Raw genomic sequence first — 19,162 nt, forward strand, 5'->3', positions numbered from 1 at the left:
GAGAGGGCAGCTAAAGGGAGACTTTCATCATCTTAAAGTGCAGCTCTGGTGAGGACTTAAAATTACAGCAACTGGTGAGTACTTAAAACTTCCCCCACATCCAAGGGAAAATGGGTTTTCCATACATTCTGTTAGCACAAACATGGACTCTACACCAGGGAAGGAAGGTAGAGATAAACTGATATATACTAGAAGCCTCAACTACTGTTATTGTTGTTTACCAAAAAAGAAAGCTTTACTGCATTCAAGACAGCTTTACCCAACTTGCTTAATGACATGGCGATAAACTATACTTGTTAGATGGACATTTCTACGTTGCTTTCTCTGAAAGAGTATCAAAGATGTTCCTAATATTATAGTCATTTCGTTCAGCTAAAAATCTCTAGATAAGATAAAATGAAACTAAAATGCAGACCAGCTTACAGGTGAATTATCGCAATTTTTCAATCATTAGAGTAGGACTAAATGATGTTAAGTTAAAGAAAAGAGCAACTGGTTGTGCTCCTACTGAGAAAGCCAATAATGTCATTCACATACATTCTCGGTGGACCCCAGTGGCTAAAATTTGGAGTTTCTTCTCCTTCGCCCTCTTCTCTCTCAGGTAACTCACTACAGAGGGAGGAAGAAAAAAATACACACAATTTTAAGGCACATTCATTATTAAGGTCCTTGGAAAGTTTTGAAATTGTAAAATCTATAGGTAGTTAAATGATTCTCAATTTTTACGTTTTTAAAATATTTACATCAATAAATATGTAAAGCAAAAATATATTGCTTTAACATTCAACTCAACTAATCCCCACCCAGCATTAGAAAATCACAGAATTGGCCGGGCGCGGTGGCTCAAGCCTGTAATCCCAGCACTTTGGGAGGCCGAGACGGGCGGATCACGAGGTCAGGAGATCGAGACCATCCTGGCTAACATGGTGAAACCCCGTCTCTACTAAAAACTACAAAAAACTAGCCGGGCGAGGTGGTGGCGCCTGTAGTCCCAGCTACCCAGGAGGCTGAGGCAGGAGAATGGCGTGAACCTGGGAGGCGGAGCTTGCAGTGAGCTGAGATCCGGCCACTGCACTCCAGCCTCAGCCTGGGTGACAGAGCGAGACTCCGTCTCAAAAAAAAAAAAAAAAAAAAAAAAAAAAAAAGGAAAATCACAGAATTATTATAAACACTTTTATTGGTGACACTCTAGATGCTAAGTTTGTGTTTGATTTGTGCAATTTCAAATTTGTTTCTCTATCAATATGTAAAATGTTATAAAATGTATTCCTTAAAACTTGGTATTGTTTGACCAGCTAAAACACAGAAATCGACAAATATCATATGTATCAAGTATAAATCAACATGAACAGGTCAATATGATCCGTCTTTCTAGCCCTAAATATTTCTCCTGTCATTTGTATCCCATAAATATTTTGCATACTTATAGGGAACTTTTCAGTTACTTATATTATCTAAAACGATCCTCACTGCTTCCCACCTACCACCACTTTTCATCCAGCAAGTTAAGTTAGTATAGAACTACTGAACTGAACATGGTGAAACCCGGTCTCTACAAAAAAATCAGCTGTGCATGGTGGCACATGCCTGTAGTCCTAGCTACTTGGGAGGCTGAGGCTGGAAGATTGCTTGAGCCTGGAAGGTCAAGACTGCAGTGAGTCATGTTTGTGCCACTGCACTTCAGCCTAGGTGACAATGCAAGACCCTGTTTCAAAATAAAAAAAAGAACTGCTGAACTGGATAACGTAAAATGCTGAGTTACAGTATTGAGTTATAAGATTAATGCAATAGTGAATACGCAGTGCAGTATATTATCTGGAAGAGAAATCAGGAGTCCTAAGCTCAAGTCTAACTTATACCATGAAATAGGTGTGTGGCTTTGGACCACTAAATGAAATCAGTCTTATGTTGTAAACTGTATTACTCTACACAAAAATCTAGGTGCTATCTCTTCCACTTCATTTTCATAAAAACCCTTCGCCAGGTGTGGTGGCTCATGGTTGTAATCCCAGGGCTTTGGGAGGTTAAGGCAGGAAGACCACTTGAGCCCAGGAGTTCAAGACCAACATGGACAACACAGTGAGACCCCATCTCTAAAAAAAAAAAAAAAAAAAAAATTAGCTGGGCATGGTGGCACACCTGTAGTACCAGCTACTGACTGGGGAGGCTGGGGCAGGAGGATCATTTGAGATCAGGAGTTCAAAGCTGTAGTGAGCTATAATCACACCACTATTCTCCAGCCTGGGCAACAGAGCAAGACCCTGTCTCAAAAACAAAAATCCCTCTAACCTATAAAGTAAGCACAGCAGATCACATTATATTTTACACAGGAGGAACTGAAGCTCAGTGAAAGCTTAAGCATACTATACAACCTCACAACCTTTCCTCATGTATCCAAATCTGTTTTAGCCCTAAGTTTCAATATTCCCATTTTTCTCTGAACTTTCAAGTAAGTCCTATAAAATGCAGCAAAACTCCACCTTCTTGGCCCTCTACAGACTTAGTATCTAGGATAAAACCATTGTAAGGCCATGTGAAAAGGAGAAGGCTGAAAGGATCTAGACAAGCCAAGTATCAGTTAAGAAATTAGGATTGTTACATCTCGCCCACTACCAGATGTCTTTCTTACCTTAGCCAGTCTAATTTTTATGATTAAAAGCATCACAGCATTCAGGGGAAAACAACTTGGCAGACACTTGCTGGTTACTTTCTAATGTCTTTTTCTACCCTTCTTCCATAAATACATAACCCCTCTTCTATTCTAGGTGGCACTATGCCCAGGTTTGAAAAAAATACATTTTCTGGACTTTCTTTCAGCTAATGGGAACTGTGTGCCACACTGCTGATCAGTGATATGGAACCAAAAGTACCTAGATGAGACTTCCAGGAAAACTCATTAAAAGGAAGGAGAATCAGCTGACAGGAGCCTTTTGCTCTGTGCCCTCCCCTTCTTCTTGCCTAGAATTCACAAGTGATATTGGTGGTAAAACATTCATCTTCAAATAATACAGAAACAATGAGGAGTAAGGTCCTACATTAAGGGCAGCAGAGCAGAAAGGACGAAGGTATTTAAGACCCTGATGACAACACACCACACCATCCTAAGACCACCTTCTTCAGGACTTTTCACACGAAAAAAACTTGACTTTATTTGGTTAAGTCACACTAAATGGTGTTTCTGTTTATGAGTATGTAACTGTAATCCCTCAATGATACACCCACAGTTCCACCAATTCAAGTAAACTGTTTTCACTTTAACCTATCACATCCTTGTCCTTTGCAAATAGATTATCATTAGACAACTGTAATCATAGCACCAATCATAGTCCTATTTTGATGATCTTAGGTAATAATAACAAGGATTAAATTAGATATTAACTGAGGCTCAACCAATATTCATTTCCTCTATAATTTTTTTCACTTGAACTTATAACAAAAATCTACCCACACAGTATCATAATCTTCATCATTTTTTATTTACTAGTACCTTAATAGGCTATTGTATTGATGTAATTGATCTGCTATCTCAATATATGATGCACTTAGATTGTGTATTAGTCCATTTTCACACTGCTATGAAGATACTACCTGAGACTGCGTAATTTAAAAAGAAATGAGGTTTAATTGACTAACAGCTTCACATGGCTGGGGAAGCTTCAGGAAACTTACAACCATAGCAGAAGGTAAGGGGAAGGAAGGTATACATGGCAGCAGGAGACTGAGTGCACAGGGGAAACTGCCACTTTTAAATCATTAGATCTCATGAGAACTCCCTCACTCTCACGAGAACAACATGTGAAAACTTCACCCATGATCCAATCACCTCCCACCAGGTCCCTCACCTGACACATGGGAAATACGATTTGAATTGAAATTTGGGTGGGTACACGGAGCCAAACCATAACATTCCACCTTGGCCCCTTCCAACTCTCATGTCCTTTTCACATTTCAAAAGCAATCATGCCTTCCCAACAGTCTCCTAAAGTCTTAATTCCTTTAAGCATTAACCCAAAAGTCCAAGTCCAAAGTCTCATCTCAGACAAGCCAAGTCCTTTCCACCTAGAAACCTGTTAAATCAAAACAGGTTAGTTATTCCCAAGATACAATGGGGGTACAGGCATTGGGTAAATGTTTTCATTCTTAATGTTCTCCAAATGGGAGAAATTGGCCAAAACAAAGGGGCCACAGCCCGCCATGTATGTCCAAAACCTAGTGGGGTAGTCATTAATTTTTTTTTTTTTTTTTTTTTTGAGATGGAGTCTTCCTCTGTCGCCCAGGACGGAGTGCAGTGGCACAATCTTGGCTCACTGCAACCTCTACCTCCCAGTTCAAGCAATTCTCCTGACTCAGCCTCCCAAGTAGCTAGGCTTTCAGGTGTGCACCACCACACCTGGCTAATTTTTGTATTTTTAGTAGAGACAGGGTTTCACTACGTTGGTCAGGCTGGTTTCAAACTTCTGACCTCAGGTGATTTGCCTGTCTCAGCCTCCCAAAGTCCTGGGATTACAGGCGTGAGCTACCGCCTGGTCATAGTCATTAAACCTTAAAGCTCCAAAATGATCTCCCTTGACTCCATGTCTCACATCCAAGAAACACTGATGCAAGGGGTGGGTTCCCAAGGCCTTGGGCAGCTCTGCCCCTGTGGCCCTGCAGGGTACAGCTCCCATGGTTGCTTTCACAAGCTGGAGGTGAGTGCCTGCAGCTTTTCCAGCTGCATGTGCAAGCTGCTAGTGGAGATACCATTCTGGGGTCTGGAAGATGATGGCCCTCTTCTCACTGCTCCACAAGGCAGTGCCCCCATGGGGACTCCATTTGGGGGCTTCAGCCCCACATTTCTCCTCTGCATTACCCTGGTAGAGATTCTCCATGAGGGTTCTGCCCCTGAGCTGACTTCTGCCTGGACATCCAGACATTTTCATATATCCTCTGAAATGTAGGCAAAGGCTCCAAAAGCTCAACTCTTGTCTTCTGTGCACCCTCAGGCCCACCACCACATGGATGCCGCCAAGGCTTGGGGCTTGCACCCTCTGAAGCAAGAGCCTGAGCTGTACCTTGGCCCCTTTTAGCCACAGCTGGAGCTGGAGCAGCTGGAATGCAGGGTACAAAGTACCAAGGCTGTACAGAGTAGCAGGGCCTTAGGCCTAGCCCACGAAACCATTTTTCACTCCTAGGCCTCCGGGACTGTGGTGGGAGGAGCTGCACAAAGATCTCTGACATGCCCTAGAGATATTTTCCCCATTGTCTTGGCTATTAACATTCAGTTCCTTGTTACTTATGCAAATTTCTGTAGCCAGATTGAATTCCTCCCCAGAAAATGGGTTTTTCTTTTCTACCACATGGTCAGGCTGCAAATTTTCTACATCTTTATGCTCTGCTTCCTTTTTAAATATAAGTTCCAATTTCAAACCATCTCTTTGTGAACACATATGATTGAATACTTTCAGAAAAAGCCAGGTCACCTCTTCAATGCTTTGCTGCTTAGAAATTTCTTCCACCAGATACCCTAAATCATCTCTCTCAAGTTCAAAGTTCCACAGATCTCTAAGGCAGGGGCAAAATGCTGCCAGTCTTTTTGCTAAAGCATAGCAAGAGTGACCTTTGCTCCACTTCCCAATAAATTCCTCATCTTCATCTGAGACCAACCCAGCCTGGACTTCATTGTCCATATCACCATCAGCATTTTGGTCAAAAGTATTCAACAAGTCTCTAGGAAGTTCCAAACTTCCCCACATCTTCCTGTCTGCTTCTGAGCCCTCCAAATCGTTCCAACCTCTGCTTGTTAGACAGTTCCAAAGTCACTTCTACATTTTCAGGTTATCTTTATAGCAGTACTCCACTCTGCCGGGACCGATTCTCTATATTAGTCCATTATCACACTGTATAAAGATACTACCTGAGATTGGGTAATTTATACAGAAAAGAGGTTTAATTTACTCACAGTTCCACACGGCTGGGGAGGCCTCAGGAAACTTACAATCATGGCGGAAGGCAAAGGGGAAGCAAGGCACATCTTACATGTTGGCAGGAAAGAGACAGAGAGCGTAGGGGAAACTGCCACTTTTACATCATCAGATCTTGTGAGAACTCCCTCACTATTGTGAGAACAGCTTGGGGGAACCACCCCCATAATCCAATCACCTCCCACGAGGTCCTTCCCCTGACACACGGGGATTACAATTTGAGATGAGATTTGGGTAGAGACACAGAGTCAAACCATATCAGATTGTATCTTGTCTTTTAGAAAACGGACATTACTGCAAGGAGTATCTTCATGATCTGCTGTATTTTAGAATTCTCTGTGGGGTTTTTTTGTTTTTTGTTTGTTTTTTGTTGTTGTTTTTTTTTTGAGACAGAGTTTTGCTCTTATTGCCCAGGCTGGAGTGCAATGGTGCAATCTTGGCTTACTGCAACCTCCACCTCCCAGGTTCAAGCTATTCTTCTGCCTCAGCCTCCTGAGTAGCTGTGATTACAAGCAAGTGCCACCATGTCTGGCTAATTTTGTATTTTTAGTAGAGATGGGATTTCTCCATGTTGGTCAGGCTGGTCTTGAACTCCCAACCCCAGGTGATCCGCCCACCTCAGCCTCCCAAAGTGCTGGGATTACAGGCCTGAGCCACCATGCCTGGCCTCTTGTTAAATATTAATTGAAATAAGATTCAAAACAAAACCTAAAGCAATACAAACCTTCCTCCTCTCCATTTTCCACTTTCCTGTACCCCAAATCATATAGGCATTAAGGGGAAAAAAAAGGCAAGCATTTCACCATGACATCTTTATGTTATCATTGTAGGCATTAAATTCTTGTGTGCTTTTTCTCTTGTTTTGTTTTGCTTTTTGAGCAGAGTTTCACTCTGTTACCCAGGCTGGAGTGCAGTGGCACAATCACAGCTCACTGCAGCCTCACCAGGTGGCTGGGACCAGAGGCACGCACTACCATGCCCAGCTAATTTTTTTACTCTTTGTACATATGGGGTCTCATTATGTTGTCCAGACTGGTTTCAAACACCCGGACTCAAGCAATCCTCCTGCCTCAGCCTCCCAAAGTGTTGGGATCATGGGCATGAGCCACCACAATTCTTTAATTGGGAAAACAAAACAAAACAAAAGCACCCTAAAATAGAAGGGAAACCAACCTCCAACAAATAGTATGGGCTATTTGTTTCCTAATTTTAAAAAGTAAAAACTAAACATTTCCTAAACTGCTGACTCTCATATACAACTTAGGAGAAGGGGTGGGGGAAACCACTCTGTCTAGAATATGAACAATTTTAGATTTCTTTGACAAAGTATGTCACAAAACGATTACTCTGTTGGAAGAAACTCAGAGCATATTACCTTTCTTCTAGGTTTTTGTATACACACATTTTATTCAGACTAGTTCATACCTAACAAGAGATAAAACTTGTCAAAGCTTATCTAGATAGTGTGAGTAGTTTCAGAAGTACAGTCACAGGAGATGAGCAATTAAACAAATTAATGTAGTCACTTTACACTGATGAACACAGGTACCTTTTAACCCAAATTAAAATTTAACTGAGCAAGTGAAATATTCTTACTGTACATATTAAAATGTAAATTTGCAGAAACATATTTGAAATTTTAACAAGGAATTTCTAACCTCAAATTTTATAATTTGCACTGTGATTAAGTATGATCAATAGCTCAATCAGTTAGAAACTCAAATCTTAAAATAACAGAACTTTCCAAACCTACAGAACATACAACACCAAGAGTGAAATCTAATCTAAACTATGGACTCTGGGTGAAGATGATGTGTCAGTTTACCAATGTTATCAATTGTAACAAACGTTCCACCCTGGTGGGCTATACTGACAATAGGGGAGGCTATGCATGTGGGGGTAGGGGGTATACAGGATATCGCCTCTCTGCACCTTCTTCTCAATTTTGCTGTGAATCAAAAACTGCTTTAAAGAAATAAAGTCTTAAAAATGAACTGAACTTTTGCCTCTTACATTCAACCACAGATTTATAACCAAATTTTTCCCCAAAGGAATTAACCATCCAATTGAAACAATGTGTTTTGTTTCAGGCCTTTATCACAAATGCCTAAAGTTATAATTCTTTACAGATTTGGGGGGGTGGGTGGAGATAGAGTACCCCATGAACAAACAAGCGGATATTAATATTCTTCACGATATACAAACTCTTTGCAAATAAAATGTTCATCATATAAAATCTGATGACTCCAGACAGCCAGGGTGACCTTTCCTCTTTAGTAGTACTTATTTTCACATAAAATTTCTACATACTAAGCAGTATGAAGGTCAAGTAAACTCAGCACCCAAAAATGATGGAAGCAGGGAGAGCTCCAATTGTGACTAAGTAATCTCACAATTTCTTTTTCCTCTTTAAATACACATTCTATATGGCAATATTCTATGATATACCACAGGGAATATGAGCAACTGGAACCAGAAAGAATGGGCACTACTGTTTTCTAAACTAGTAGGGTTATTTGTACAGATGTTTCACAATGATTTTGAAGTTGCAGAGCAAATTATTACCTGACAGCAGTATATAAAGAATTAGGCATTCCCTTACATTAACATTCACACATTGTCCTGAGTAAAAGAAGGTAGACACAAAAAAAGTACTTACTCACTTTGGGAGGCCGAGACGGGCGGATCACGAGGTCAGGAGATCGAGACCATCCTGGCTAACACGGTGAAACCCCGTCTCTACTAAAAAAAAAATACAAAAAACTAGCCGGGCGAGGTGGCGGGCGCCTGTAGTCCCAGCTACTCGGGAGGCTGAGGCAGGAGAATGGCGTAAACCCGGGAGGCGGAGCTTGCAGTGAGCTGAGATCCGGCCACTGCACTCCAGCCTGGGCGACAGAGCGAGACTCCGTCTCAAAAAAAAAAAAAAAAAAAAAAAAAAAAAAAAAAAAAAGTACTTACTGTATGACTACATGTACATGTGTTCTAGAATAGGAAAAACTAATTTACAGTGTTAGAAATAAGATTAGTGGATGCCTGGTGCAAGACACACAAAGGGGTAGGAGGGCTTTCTGGGTGATGGAAATGTTCCTTATCTTCATTGGAGTGTATATAACATGAATGTATAAATAACTTAGTAGACTGTACCTTAAAATGTGTGCGTTTTATTAATATGTAAAATTGTGTTTAAGAGTTTCCTTAAGAAACAGAAGTTCAAGCCATACAGGGTAAGTTGCTTCTAGAACATTACGTCTCTTCTGGTCTTCTGTAGAGCCTGGATTAGCAATCAAATATCTAATTATATTTTCGAAGGTATTAGCGTAGTATTTCTATGTACCTCTTGTCCTAATTGTTCACATTCGCCTTCATCTGCAGTGTTGGCCACCGCTGCAACAGCACTGTAAGAACCGGGAAGTGTCACATGCTCGAGGCCATAAACTCCCACAAACACCCCCTTTTTTCTCCCAACTCACACGCCAGAGTAGCCTTCTCTCTAAAATGCAAATATTCATTCTCTCCCTTTTCCTCCATCTCCTCATGATGTTCTGAATTTACATGTAAGTTTTGGCAGTTTAATTCAAACGTAAACGTATTAAATATTCGCCATTTATGTAGAAGGCACTAAATGCCAGGCACCGTGTTGGGAAATTAAAATATCACATTAACCCAGTTAATCTTTTCCCCAACTATGACACTCAGCCTCCTATTTCTCCTCCCACTATTCCTAACAAAGTATCTAATACCTGAAGCCATTTCTACTCATTTGCATCCTATTACATCTACAACATGATTTTTTTTTCCATTTTAAATATGTCTTTCTTCTAAAGTTCACCATCTTCCCAGACATCAGCCTCTGACACATTGCTTTACTGTGATTTGATCCTATTACATTTTTTTTTAAATCAACAACCTCCTTGAGTGTTTTAATAAACCCAGCAACAATGGATACTACCCTGGGTATACGTCAGGGCCCAAGAGCCTATCATTGTCACTGCCACCAACATCACGGCAAATTTAATAAACCCAGCAACAATGGATACTACCCTGGGTATACGTCAGGGCCCATGAGCCTATCATTGCCACCAACATCACGGCAAACCTTCTACTAAACATTTACTATTGGCAAGGTTGTTATATTAAGCCTGTTAAATGCATCCTTTCCCAGCTTTATTGACTTATAGCTGACATATAAAATTGTATAAATGTTTTACATACACTTTAAAAAACATAACAGGCCAGGTGCTATGGCTCACACCTGTAATCCCAGCACTTTGGGAGGCCAAGTGGAAGGATGGCTTGAGGCCAGGAGTTTAGACCAGCCTGGGTAACAAAGTGAGATCTTGTCTCTACAGAAAATAAAAAAATTAGCCAGTCATTGTGGCAGGTGCCTGTGATCCCAGCTACTTCGAAGGCTGAGGTGGGAGGATTGCTTGAACCTGGGAGGTCAAGGCTGCAGTGAGCTGTGATCACACCACTGCACTACAGACTGGGTGACAAAACAAGAACTTGTCTCAAAGAAGAAGAGAAAACGAAAAAAAAAAAAAAAAAGCAACCAGGTCTCATTGTGTTTGCCAGGCTGGAGTACAGCGATGTAATCATAGCTTCCTGTAACCTCGAACTGCTGGGCTCAAGAGATCCTCCCACCCAAGCCCCCAGAATAGTTAGAACTACAGGCATGCACCAACATACCGGGCTTACTTTTTATTTTTTTGTAGCGACAGGTTCTCACTATGTTGCCCAGGCTCGTCTTGAACTCCTGGCCTCAAGCGATTCTCCCACCTCGGCCACATGAAGTGCTGGGATTACAGGCGTGAGCCACCATCCCTGGCCTGTATGAATACTTATTCAGTCTACAGAACTACCTACTTTACAGGTGAGAAAAGATAGATACAAAGGAAACCCTTTCAGGGTCATACAGGTATAAACAGCAGAAGAAAGATATGAACAGCACTCATAATATATCCATACCACAGACCTCCTATTGTCTGAGAAATACCCACGTCCCCACTAGGGGCACCCATAGGTCTTTAAACAGCCAAAAATAACAGAGATGAGGAAGAAAAAGACTGAAACCAGGCAAGGTCTGAAAACACGATCTCAAGTGACCTTAGGAACAAAGAAGGATATAGTAGTCCCCTCCACTCAGCTGAGGCTTTGCTTTCTGTAGTTTTGCTTTCCTTGGTATCAGTTATCTGTGATCAACTACAGTAATGGCAAAAATCGTAAATGGAAAATTTCAGAAATAAACAATTCATAGGTTTTAAATTGCATGCCATTCAGAGTAGCATGAAGAAATATCTTGCTGTCCAGCCTGGGATGTGAATCATCTTTGTCCAGCATATCCATACGCTATATATGCTGCCTGCCCAGAAGTCACTCAGTAGCCATCTCAGTTATCAGATCAACTGCTGCAGTACTGATCTATTTGATTACTAGTTATTGTTGTTAATCTCTTACTATATGTAATTTATAAATTAAACTTCATCATAGGTATGTATGTACAAAAAAGACAGCATAAATAGGGCTTGGTAATGTCTGTGGTTTCAGGCACCCAGTGGGGGTCTTGGAACATATCCCTTGAGGATAAGAAGGGACTACTGTGCTCTGAACCAGAGCACCTGAATTCCTTCCACAGAATTATACCCTACCTGCCCATAGTCCCCTTTCTAGGGATCTCTACTTTCAAGGGGCATCTGAACTCTTAATACCAGTCCTGCCTCCTAAGGTAAGGAGAAGTTAGTGCAAAAGTGCAGTGTAGATAAAACATCACAACCATTAGATACTTACCCTTGGGGCACTCACACACATGGATGCATGTGCAGGCACACAGACACACAACTCTGCTGGGTCGTACACAAAAATTAATGCAAGGAAGAAACTGTAAAATACCATTTAGCACTTCATGACACCCTGATTATCTGAAAGACTATCATCTAAAATAATCTATGCATTACTCAGGCAGGCTCCTGAGTGGCAATAAATATTCACCTATGAACCTAACTCCATGGGGCATACCTTAAAGATTAAAAGAAGGAATATGATTTACAGGAACTCTTCTGGAACCTGCTGGGATTTAAATATACCCTAAATCTCCAATAACAAGCTTAAAAAACAACTTTCAAGTGCAAGACTAATCTCCTAAGACAAGGTTAGGTTGGAGTCCTTAAATGCCAGTGCCTGCATAAGAAATCGGCTTGTCAAATACTCACTTTAAAAGAAAAAGCAACGGAATAAGAACAAAGCATATCTTCCCTCTCTGAAGCCGGGGTCAAATTTAGTAAGAACAACTGATGCTCCACTTCCTCTTCTATCCACGGAAGGAGGGGTGGACTTAGAAGTTTGCTTAGATCTTTTCTGATTCTTCACATTCTACAGTTACAGTTCTACAGTTTAGAGAAGCAGTCTCATGTCTGCATTCTTCTGCCAGATTCAACTATTCACACTAAGCAAAAGATACATTTAAAAAACAATGGTGTCTCATGGAAAAATAATCTGAACAATTTGGGAGGTCAAGACAAGCAGATTGCTTAAGCCCAGGAGTTTCAGACCAGCCTGGCCAACATGGCGAAATACCATCTCTACAAAAAAAAAAAAAAAAAAAAGTACAAACATTAGCCATGCTTGGTGGCACATGCCTGTAGTCCCAGCTACTCAGGAGGCTGAGGTGGGAGGATGGTGTGAACCTGGGAAGCAGAGGTTGCAGTGAGCTGAGATGGCGCCACTACACTCCAGCCTGGGCAACAGAGTAAGACCCTGTCTCAAAAATGAAAAGAAGAAAAAAATTTTGACTATATAAAAAGCCATAAAATACGTTTCTAACTTTTCTACTTCCAGGCATCTGTCCTATGGAAACAAATCCATTGCTTATTTATCACTGTGTGTTCCTCCAGAGGCTGCACCGGATATCACATGAGGAAACCAGACCCGGCAGCACTCTCCCTCTGTACACCAACCTGGCATTTGCAGAGTAGAAAAGCTGTTGGGCAGTTCTGTATCACTTCCTTCCACTCAGATATGGGCTATGCAGAAGCACAGAGAACAACTTTTATGAAGTTTCTACCTAAAACTTCGGGTAAAATTTCAGGTTGCTGAACAGAGAGATGCACATCATCTAAATGTAAGATATCTCCCATGTCAACACAAAAATCACAGTTGGATTAAGGTTTTAATAAAAACATTTAAAGCCAATTAAGCCCACCCTATCTCTCATCCCTGTTACGCTTTGCTGAAAGCTCCAACTCCTTTGTGCACTTCTTATCTCCCTACTCACAATGCCACACCTTTCTAGGTTTTCCTTCATATGTGCTTCCTTTGTCACGCCGCACCCCAAGAACTGCCATGTATATCATCCATCACGCTGCATGAAATCTGCTAGAATTGCAAACAAACTATCCATGCCCTGACCTCTTCACTGAATGTTCTCTGAACCTCCTCTTCAACAGCTCTGGTTCTCTGCCAAGTATACCACACTCAAGTGGGTGAAGCTCATTCTCTCACTCCCGGGGGCATTGGAAAAAGAGGGTAAACATTTTTCAAAACTCCCTACCACTAGGTGGTTACTCCCCTATCACTCTTTCAAAAGCTAATCTCTGCTCCAACACCTCTCCTTTTAATGCCCACTTTATTAGCGCTTCATCACTCTTAGTAGTAAATAATCTTCTCCCTAAGTGAGAGAAACAAACAAACATCATCATTGGATGAGAATCTCTTTGGATTCCTGCTCCCAAGCTACAAAAAGTACCTACAACCAGACCTTCTTTTCCTTCCTGGCACCTATCTCAGTGGATCAGGTGAGCTTCCTCCTATCAAACTATCCAAGGTGATTCCAAGTGTGCAATGTCCTCTTCTCCCTCCACCACTCCACAGACTATATTTAATCACCCCCTTTATGGCATCTGCATATTCCACAAGCAAAGAAAATTCTCTTCAGTTTCATGTAATATGAATGTAGTAATATGTAATATAAATGTCGTATGTCATATATATTATATATATATATTTTTTTCCCCTTTGCCTTGATCCATTAATACTGTCTAGTTATCTAAGTAACATGCATTCTTTTTTTTTTTTTTTTTTTGAGACGGGGTCTCGCTATGTCACCCAGGCTGGAGTGCAGTGGCACAATTATAGCTCACTGCCGCCTCAACCTTCTAGCCTTAAATGATTCTCCCACCTCAGCCTCCCTAGTAGCTGGGACTACAGGTGCATGCTATCACAACAGGCTAATTTTTTTTTTTTTTTTTTTTTTTTGAGATGGGGTCTTGCTCTGTCGCCCAGACTGGAGTGCAGTGGAACAATCTCAGCTCACTGCAACCTCCACCTCCCAGGTTCAAGTGATTCTCCTGCCTCAGCCACCAGAGTAGCTGGGGTTACAGGCACACACCACCATGCCCAGCTAATTTTTGTATTTTTAGTAGAGACAAGGTTTCCACGTTGGCCAGGCTAGTCTCGAACTCCTGACCTCAGGTGATCCACCCACCTCGGCCTCCCAAAGTGCTGGGATTACAGGCATGAGCCACCAATCCCAACCCATGACCAGGATTTTCAAAACACTAGTCAGCTCTTTCTGTATCCAATTTTTAACCTTGTGTTCAATTCTCAACACACTAATCTCTGAATTCACTCTACTAACAATGCTCAATGCTTACCAAGGGCATCCATATGGCCAAGCCCCAGGAAAACTTCTCTTTCTTATCTACATTGACTTTACTAACATGTGAACATAGATTGTGAGGACCCATTTGTTACAATATTCTCTTCCTTTGCTTTCTAAGTCAATGTGTCAATGTCTAGTTGACTAATTTTCTCCTACCTTTTGTTCATTCCAGCTCACCCCTTTCTTCCTCTGTTCATGCCTTAAGTATTGCCGTCTTCCAGGACGCCAATCTTGACCCTATGCTTGCCTTATTGTTTAAGCTTCGTGTTGATGACCATTCAAATTGAAGAGTTTCACCTGCGCTTAATCTTGCTCCCAATTACCCATGTCCAGACACACCTCAACATTAATTCCCAGACCCACATATCTAATTGATTCCATTTAGCTTTGTTGTTCTATGGCTACTTTAACCCTCAACATGTTCCAAACTGAACTCATCATTTTCCCTTCCAACCCGTTCATGCTCCTATAATATTATATTGAAGCACTAATTTCTCATATCTAGTTTTCTAGTCCAAAAACACAAGTCATCCTCAACTACCCCCTCTTACACTCAACATGTAATGAGTCAAGGGATTCCCGTACATTTCCTCACTCTTAAATTGGTCTTCTTTTAATTTGTCCTCAAGTGCATTTGCTTGAGTTGTTAAAGTCTGAATTAACCTCGCATTCTCTAAGCAAATACTCTATGTAATCCATTTTGTGCACAACTGCAAGATACAAAATTGTACATACGGCAAAATTTTAAGTATATGAAATTCTCATGGTAATTGTCAAATATAGTGGATTTTATTCATAATATTTTTCTGTATTTTCCAAATGTTCTACCAAAATCATGCATTTTTTTAAGCAAAAAAAAAAAAAAAAAAAGAAAAACCACTATTTTATAATGTGAAAACAAAGAAAAATGATATCATACCATGTATCAGTGGCATATCTAGAAGACAACATTCCTGTGTATGCTGAGGCCTTGGAAATAACTCGCGTCGCTTGGTGTTGATATAAAGGCAAATCTTCTTGCTCCCTACTTTGAGCCACAACAGGAAGGTCAATGAGCAAGCTAGGACCTTGGGGATCATCCGGGATCATGCCTGAAGAACAAATCCAGATAACAGTGAACACAAAAGGCACTCATTCTCCTTCAGTCATTCAGCAACTAGGTATGGGCACCTACTATGGGAGGGGACTCTTCCAGGTAGGAGACTGAAAATATTAAAGTAAATAAATAAAGGCTTTAATATATCCGATGATGATAAGTACAATGGTGAAAAATAAAGAAGGAAGGAATATAGGAATTGTTCAGCAGAAGACAGTTACAATTTTCAGTGGCCTCACTGAAAAAATGACTTTTATGCAATATTGATATTACTAAAAAATCTAATCTTACTACAGATTTTCTCTTATCAACCTAAGCTTTCCCAATAAGAACTCTGACATTTCACTGATTTAAAAAAAAAAAAAAAATTCCACAGGATAACAAACCAAATAAAATCATTTCTAATTTTAAAAGGGCTTTGTTTATACATTTCAGAATTCTTTTACACTAGTTTTCTCTTTAGAGACGGAGTCTCGCTCTGTTGCCCAGGCTGGAGTGCAGTGGCGCAATCTTGGCTCACTGCAACCTCTGCGTCCGGATTCATGCAATTCTCCCTGCCCCAGCCTCCTGCATAGCTGGGACTATATGTGTGGTGTTGCATGCAAAAATACAATAATGTTTGTATTTTTAGTAGAGACAGGGTTTCGTCACGTTGGCCAGGCTGGTCTTGAACTCCTGACCTCAGGTGATCCGCCCGCCTCAGCCTCCCGAAGTGCTGAGATTACAGGCGTGAGCCACCACGCCTGGCCTATACTTGTTCATTTAATTCTCATATCAAACTATGAGTTAGAAAGAAAAGACACTATCAACCATATTTTATAGACAAGAAAACTGAGGTTAAGAAAATTTGCCAATTTTTTGCCAGTAGGTAAAGGGTACAGATTGCCATAATTTATTTAAATGTTTACAACAAATTTCCTAACAATTAATTTTGATTTCTACTTAGAAAGGTTCACATAATAAGCTTGAGAAACATGGTTGGGACAACATTTTTGGACTTTACTTCTTATGTTCTTTCCTAGTTGTTGGTAGCATATTATATAATTATCATGTTAATTTAAGAAATTAAAAGCTAGTATTTTCTCCTTACATTTGCCCAAATAAACTAAAGAAAGCTTCTTTAGTCTCACCACAATAGATCAAATGTTGATACATGTATATATACTAGGCACAGTATAACTATCATATATAGATGTGTGTGTGGGTATGTCCACATATATTGTCTATACACATCCTCACACACACACTATAAAAAGATAATGCATAAGGTATAATATATAGGATTCAACACCATGGTTATCTATGGAGAGGAAGTTAAGCTGTGTTATAATGGTTTATTGTTTACAAACAGAATATTGGCCAGGTCCAGGTGCTCATGCCTATAAACCCAGCATTCTGGGAAATTGAGGCAGGTGGACTCCTTGAGCCCAAGAATTCAAGACCAGCTTGGGCAACATGCGAAACTCCAGTAGCCAGGCTTGGTGGAGCATGCCTGTAATGTCAGCTACTCAGGAGGCTGAGGCAGGAGGATCACTAAAGTCCGAGAGGATGATCACAGCGAGGAACGATGTCGCCACTGTACTCCAGCCTGGGCAACAGAGTGAGACCTTGTTTCAAAAACAAAAACAAAAGGAAAAAGAAACCCAGAAGATCTGGGGCTGAGGGAGAAAGCTGAGATGACACAGTTATGAGGGTAGACAGGTAGTGTTTCACACAAACTGGAAAAATTTGGAAGATTATAAACCAAATCGCGATTACCTCTGCAGACAATTTTTTATTTCTACTTTTTGTTTATCTGCATTATCTTATTTATCCTCCAGGAACACACTTGTTTTTTGTCACCAAGCATATAACCTCCTCAAAACTATGCATTTTTGTTCTCTCAGCCATATCCCAAATGTTTTCACACAGGGCTGGCTTACTTTACTCACGTGTCAGTCAACTGTTACTAAAACAGCCGGACCACTCCATATAAAATAGGCCTCCTCCTCAAACATTCCCTATTTCTTTTTACTGCTTTATTTTCCCTCATGAACCCTATAATATTATACATTAATTTGTTATTGTCTACCCCCACCAGAACGTGGGCTCCACAAGGGCCGACTTTATTTTGTTCACGGCTTCACACTCATGACCCAGAGCAGCACTCCTATACAGAAAGCACCTAGCAAATATTTCTGAACACGTAAATACAGTATTTGCTTAATAAGCCAACAGTGAGTTTTTAAGTTTAAAAAATAACGAGTATACTGTTTTCTGAAGTAGAAAAACAAAGAAATCTACAGCTCATGTTATTATTAGAATGGAAGTCCCATCTATCTGCATCCCACGGTCCATTCTACAGAACAAGTGTATCTTTGATCATCTCGTAAAGGAGCTTTGAGACTTCTGATTAAACACCTTCAGTTATTTGGGAATGCCATTTATTCAAATGATATAAATGGGGAGGCTAAAATAATTGTGCTTAATCAGACAAGGTAAATGGAGGGCCTAAAGATCGGGCTGGGTGCAGTAGCTCACACCTGTAATCCCAGCACTTTGGGAGGCTGAGGCAGGTGGATTACCTGAGGTCAGGAGTTCGAGACCAGCCTGGACAACATGGCGAAACCCCGTCTCTTCTAAAAATACAAAAATTAGCCAGGCGTGGTGGCACACACCTGTAATCCCAGCTACTCGGGAAGCTGAGGCAGGAGAATCACTTGAACCCAGGAGGCAGAGGTTGCAGTGAGTCAAGATTGCAGCACTGCACTCCAGCCTGGGTGACCAAGCGAGACCTTGTTTGAGCTTTAAGTCATATTTTAATCACATAATGTGTGATATTTTAAAATGTTTTTTCTTCCAAGAACACAGTGTTCAAAGAAATACATTGCATGAAAAACTGTTTCGGCCAGCACAGTGGTTCACGCCTGTAATCCCAACACTGGGAGGCCAAGGCAGGAAGATCGCTTGAGGTCAGGAGTTTAAGACCAGCCTGGCCAACATGACAAAACCCTGTCTCTACTAAAAATATAAAAATCAGCTGGGTGTGGTGGCACACACCTGTAATCTCAGCTACTCAGGTGGCTGAGGCATGAGAATCTCTTGAACCTGGGAGGCGGAGGTTGCATTGAGCCAAGATCACACCACTGCACTTCCAGCCGTAGCAACAAAGCAAGGTTCCATTTCAAAAAAAAAAAAAAAAAAGTTTTACTGTGGTTCATGGATCCTGTGAAGCTGCCCCCATAGGCCCCAGGATAAGGCTTCTGAGCAGACAGGCCAAATTCAAGGTCCTCCCCGGCACACAAGGTCCCCACAGCTGGACTCTTCTGAATGTCTCTGCTGCCTGCCTTATGTATTCTTTACTCTGCACTGAGCCGTGTATGCTAAACTCTTCCAAACACGATGCTTTTCTCTGTCTGTAATTCTAGAATATAGAGAACAACAAATAGTGCCTTAGGTTTTCCAATGCATGGC

At 41.0% G+C, this 19,162-nt stretch overlaps 1 protein-coding gene across 4 annotated transcripts in view; it reads right to left on the minus strand.

Annotated features, from left to right (window-relative positions):
- PATJ (PATJ crumbs cell polarity complex component) overlaps positions 1 to 19,162 on the minus strand; it is a 427,780-nt gene that overhangs the window by 262,540 nt on the left and 146,078 nt on the right. For all 4 annotated transcript variants that reach the window (XM_010370672.2, XM_030912915.1, XM_010370673.2 and 1 more), the window contains exons 22-23: positions 15,533 to 15,704; positions 538 to 609 (exon numbers count right to left, since the gene is read on the minus strand). In XM_010370672.2, the coding sequence (XP_010368974.1) occupies positions 538 to 609; positions 15,533 to 15,704 (244 nt within the window). The remainder of the gene's footprint in view (positions 1 to 537; positions 610 to 15,532; positions 15,705 to 19,162) is intronic.

Source organism: Rhinopithecus roxellana, chromosome 12, assembly GCF_007565055.1.
Source record: "Rhinopithecus roxellana isolate Shanxi Qingling chromosome 12, ASM756505v1, whole genome shotgun sequence".
NCBI classification, from domain to species: domain Eukaryota; kingdom Metazoa; phylum Chordata; class Mammalia; order Primates; family Cercopithecidae; genus Rhinopithecus; species Rhinopithecus roxellana.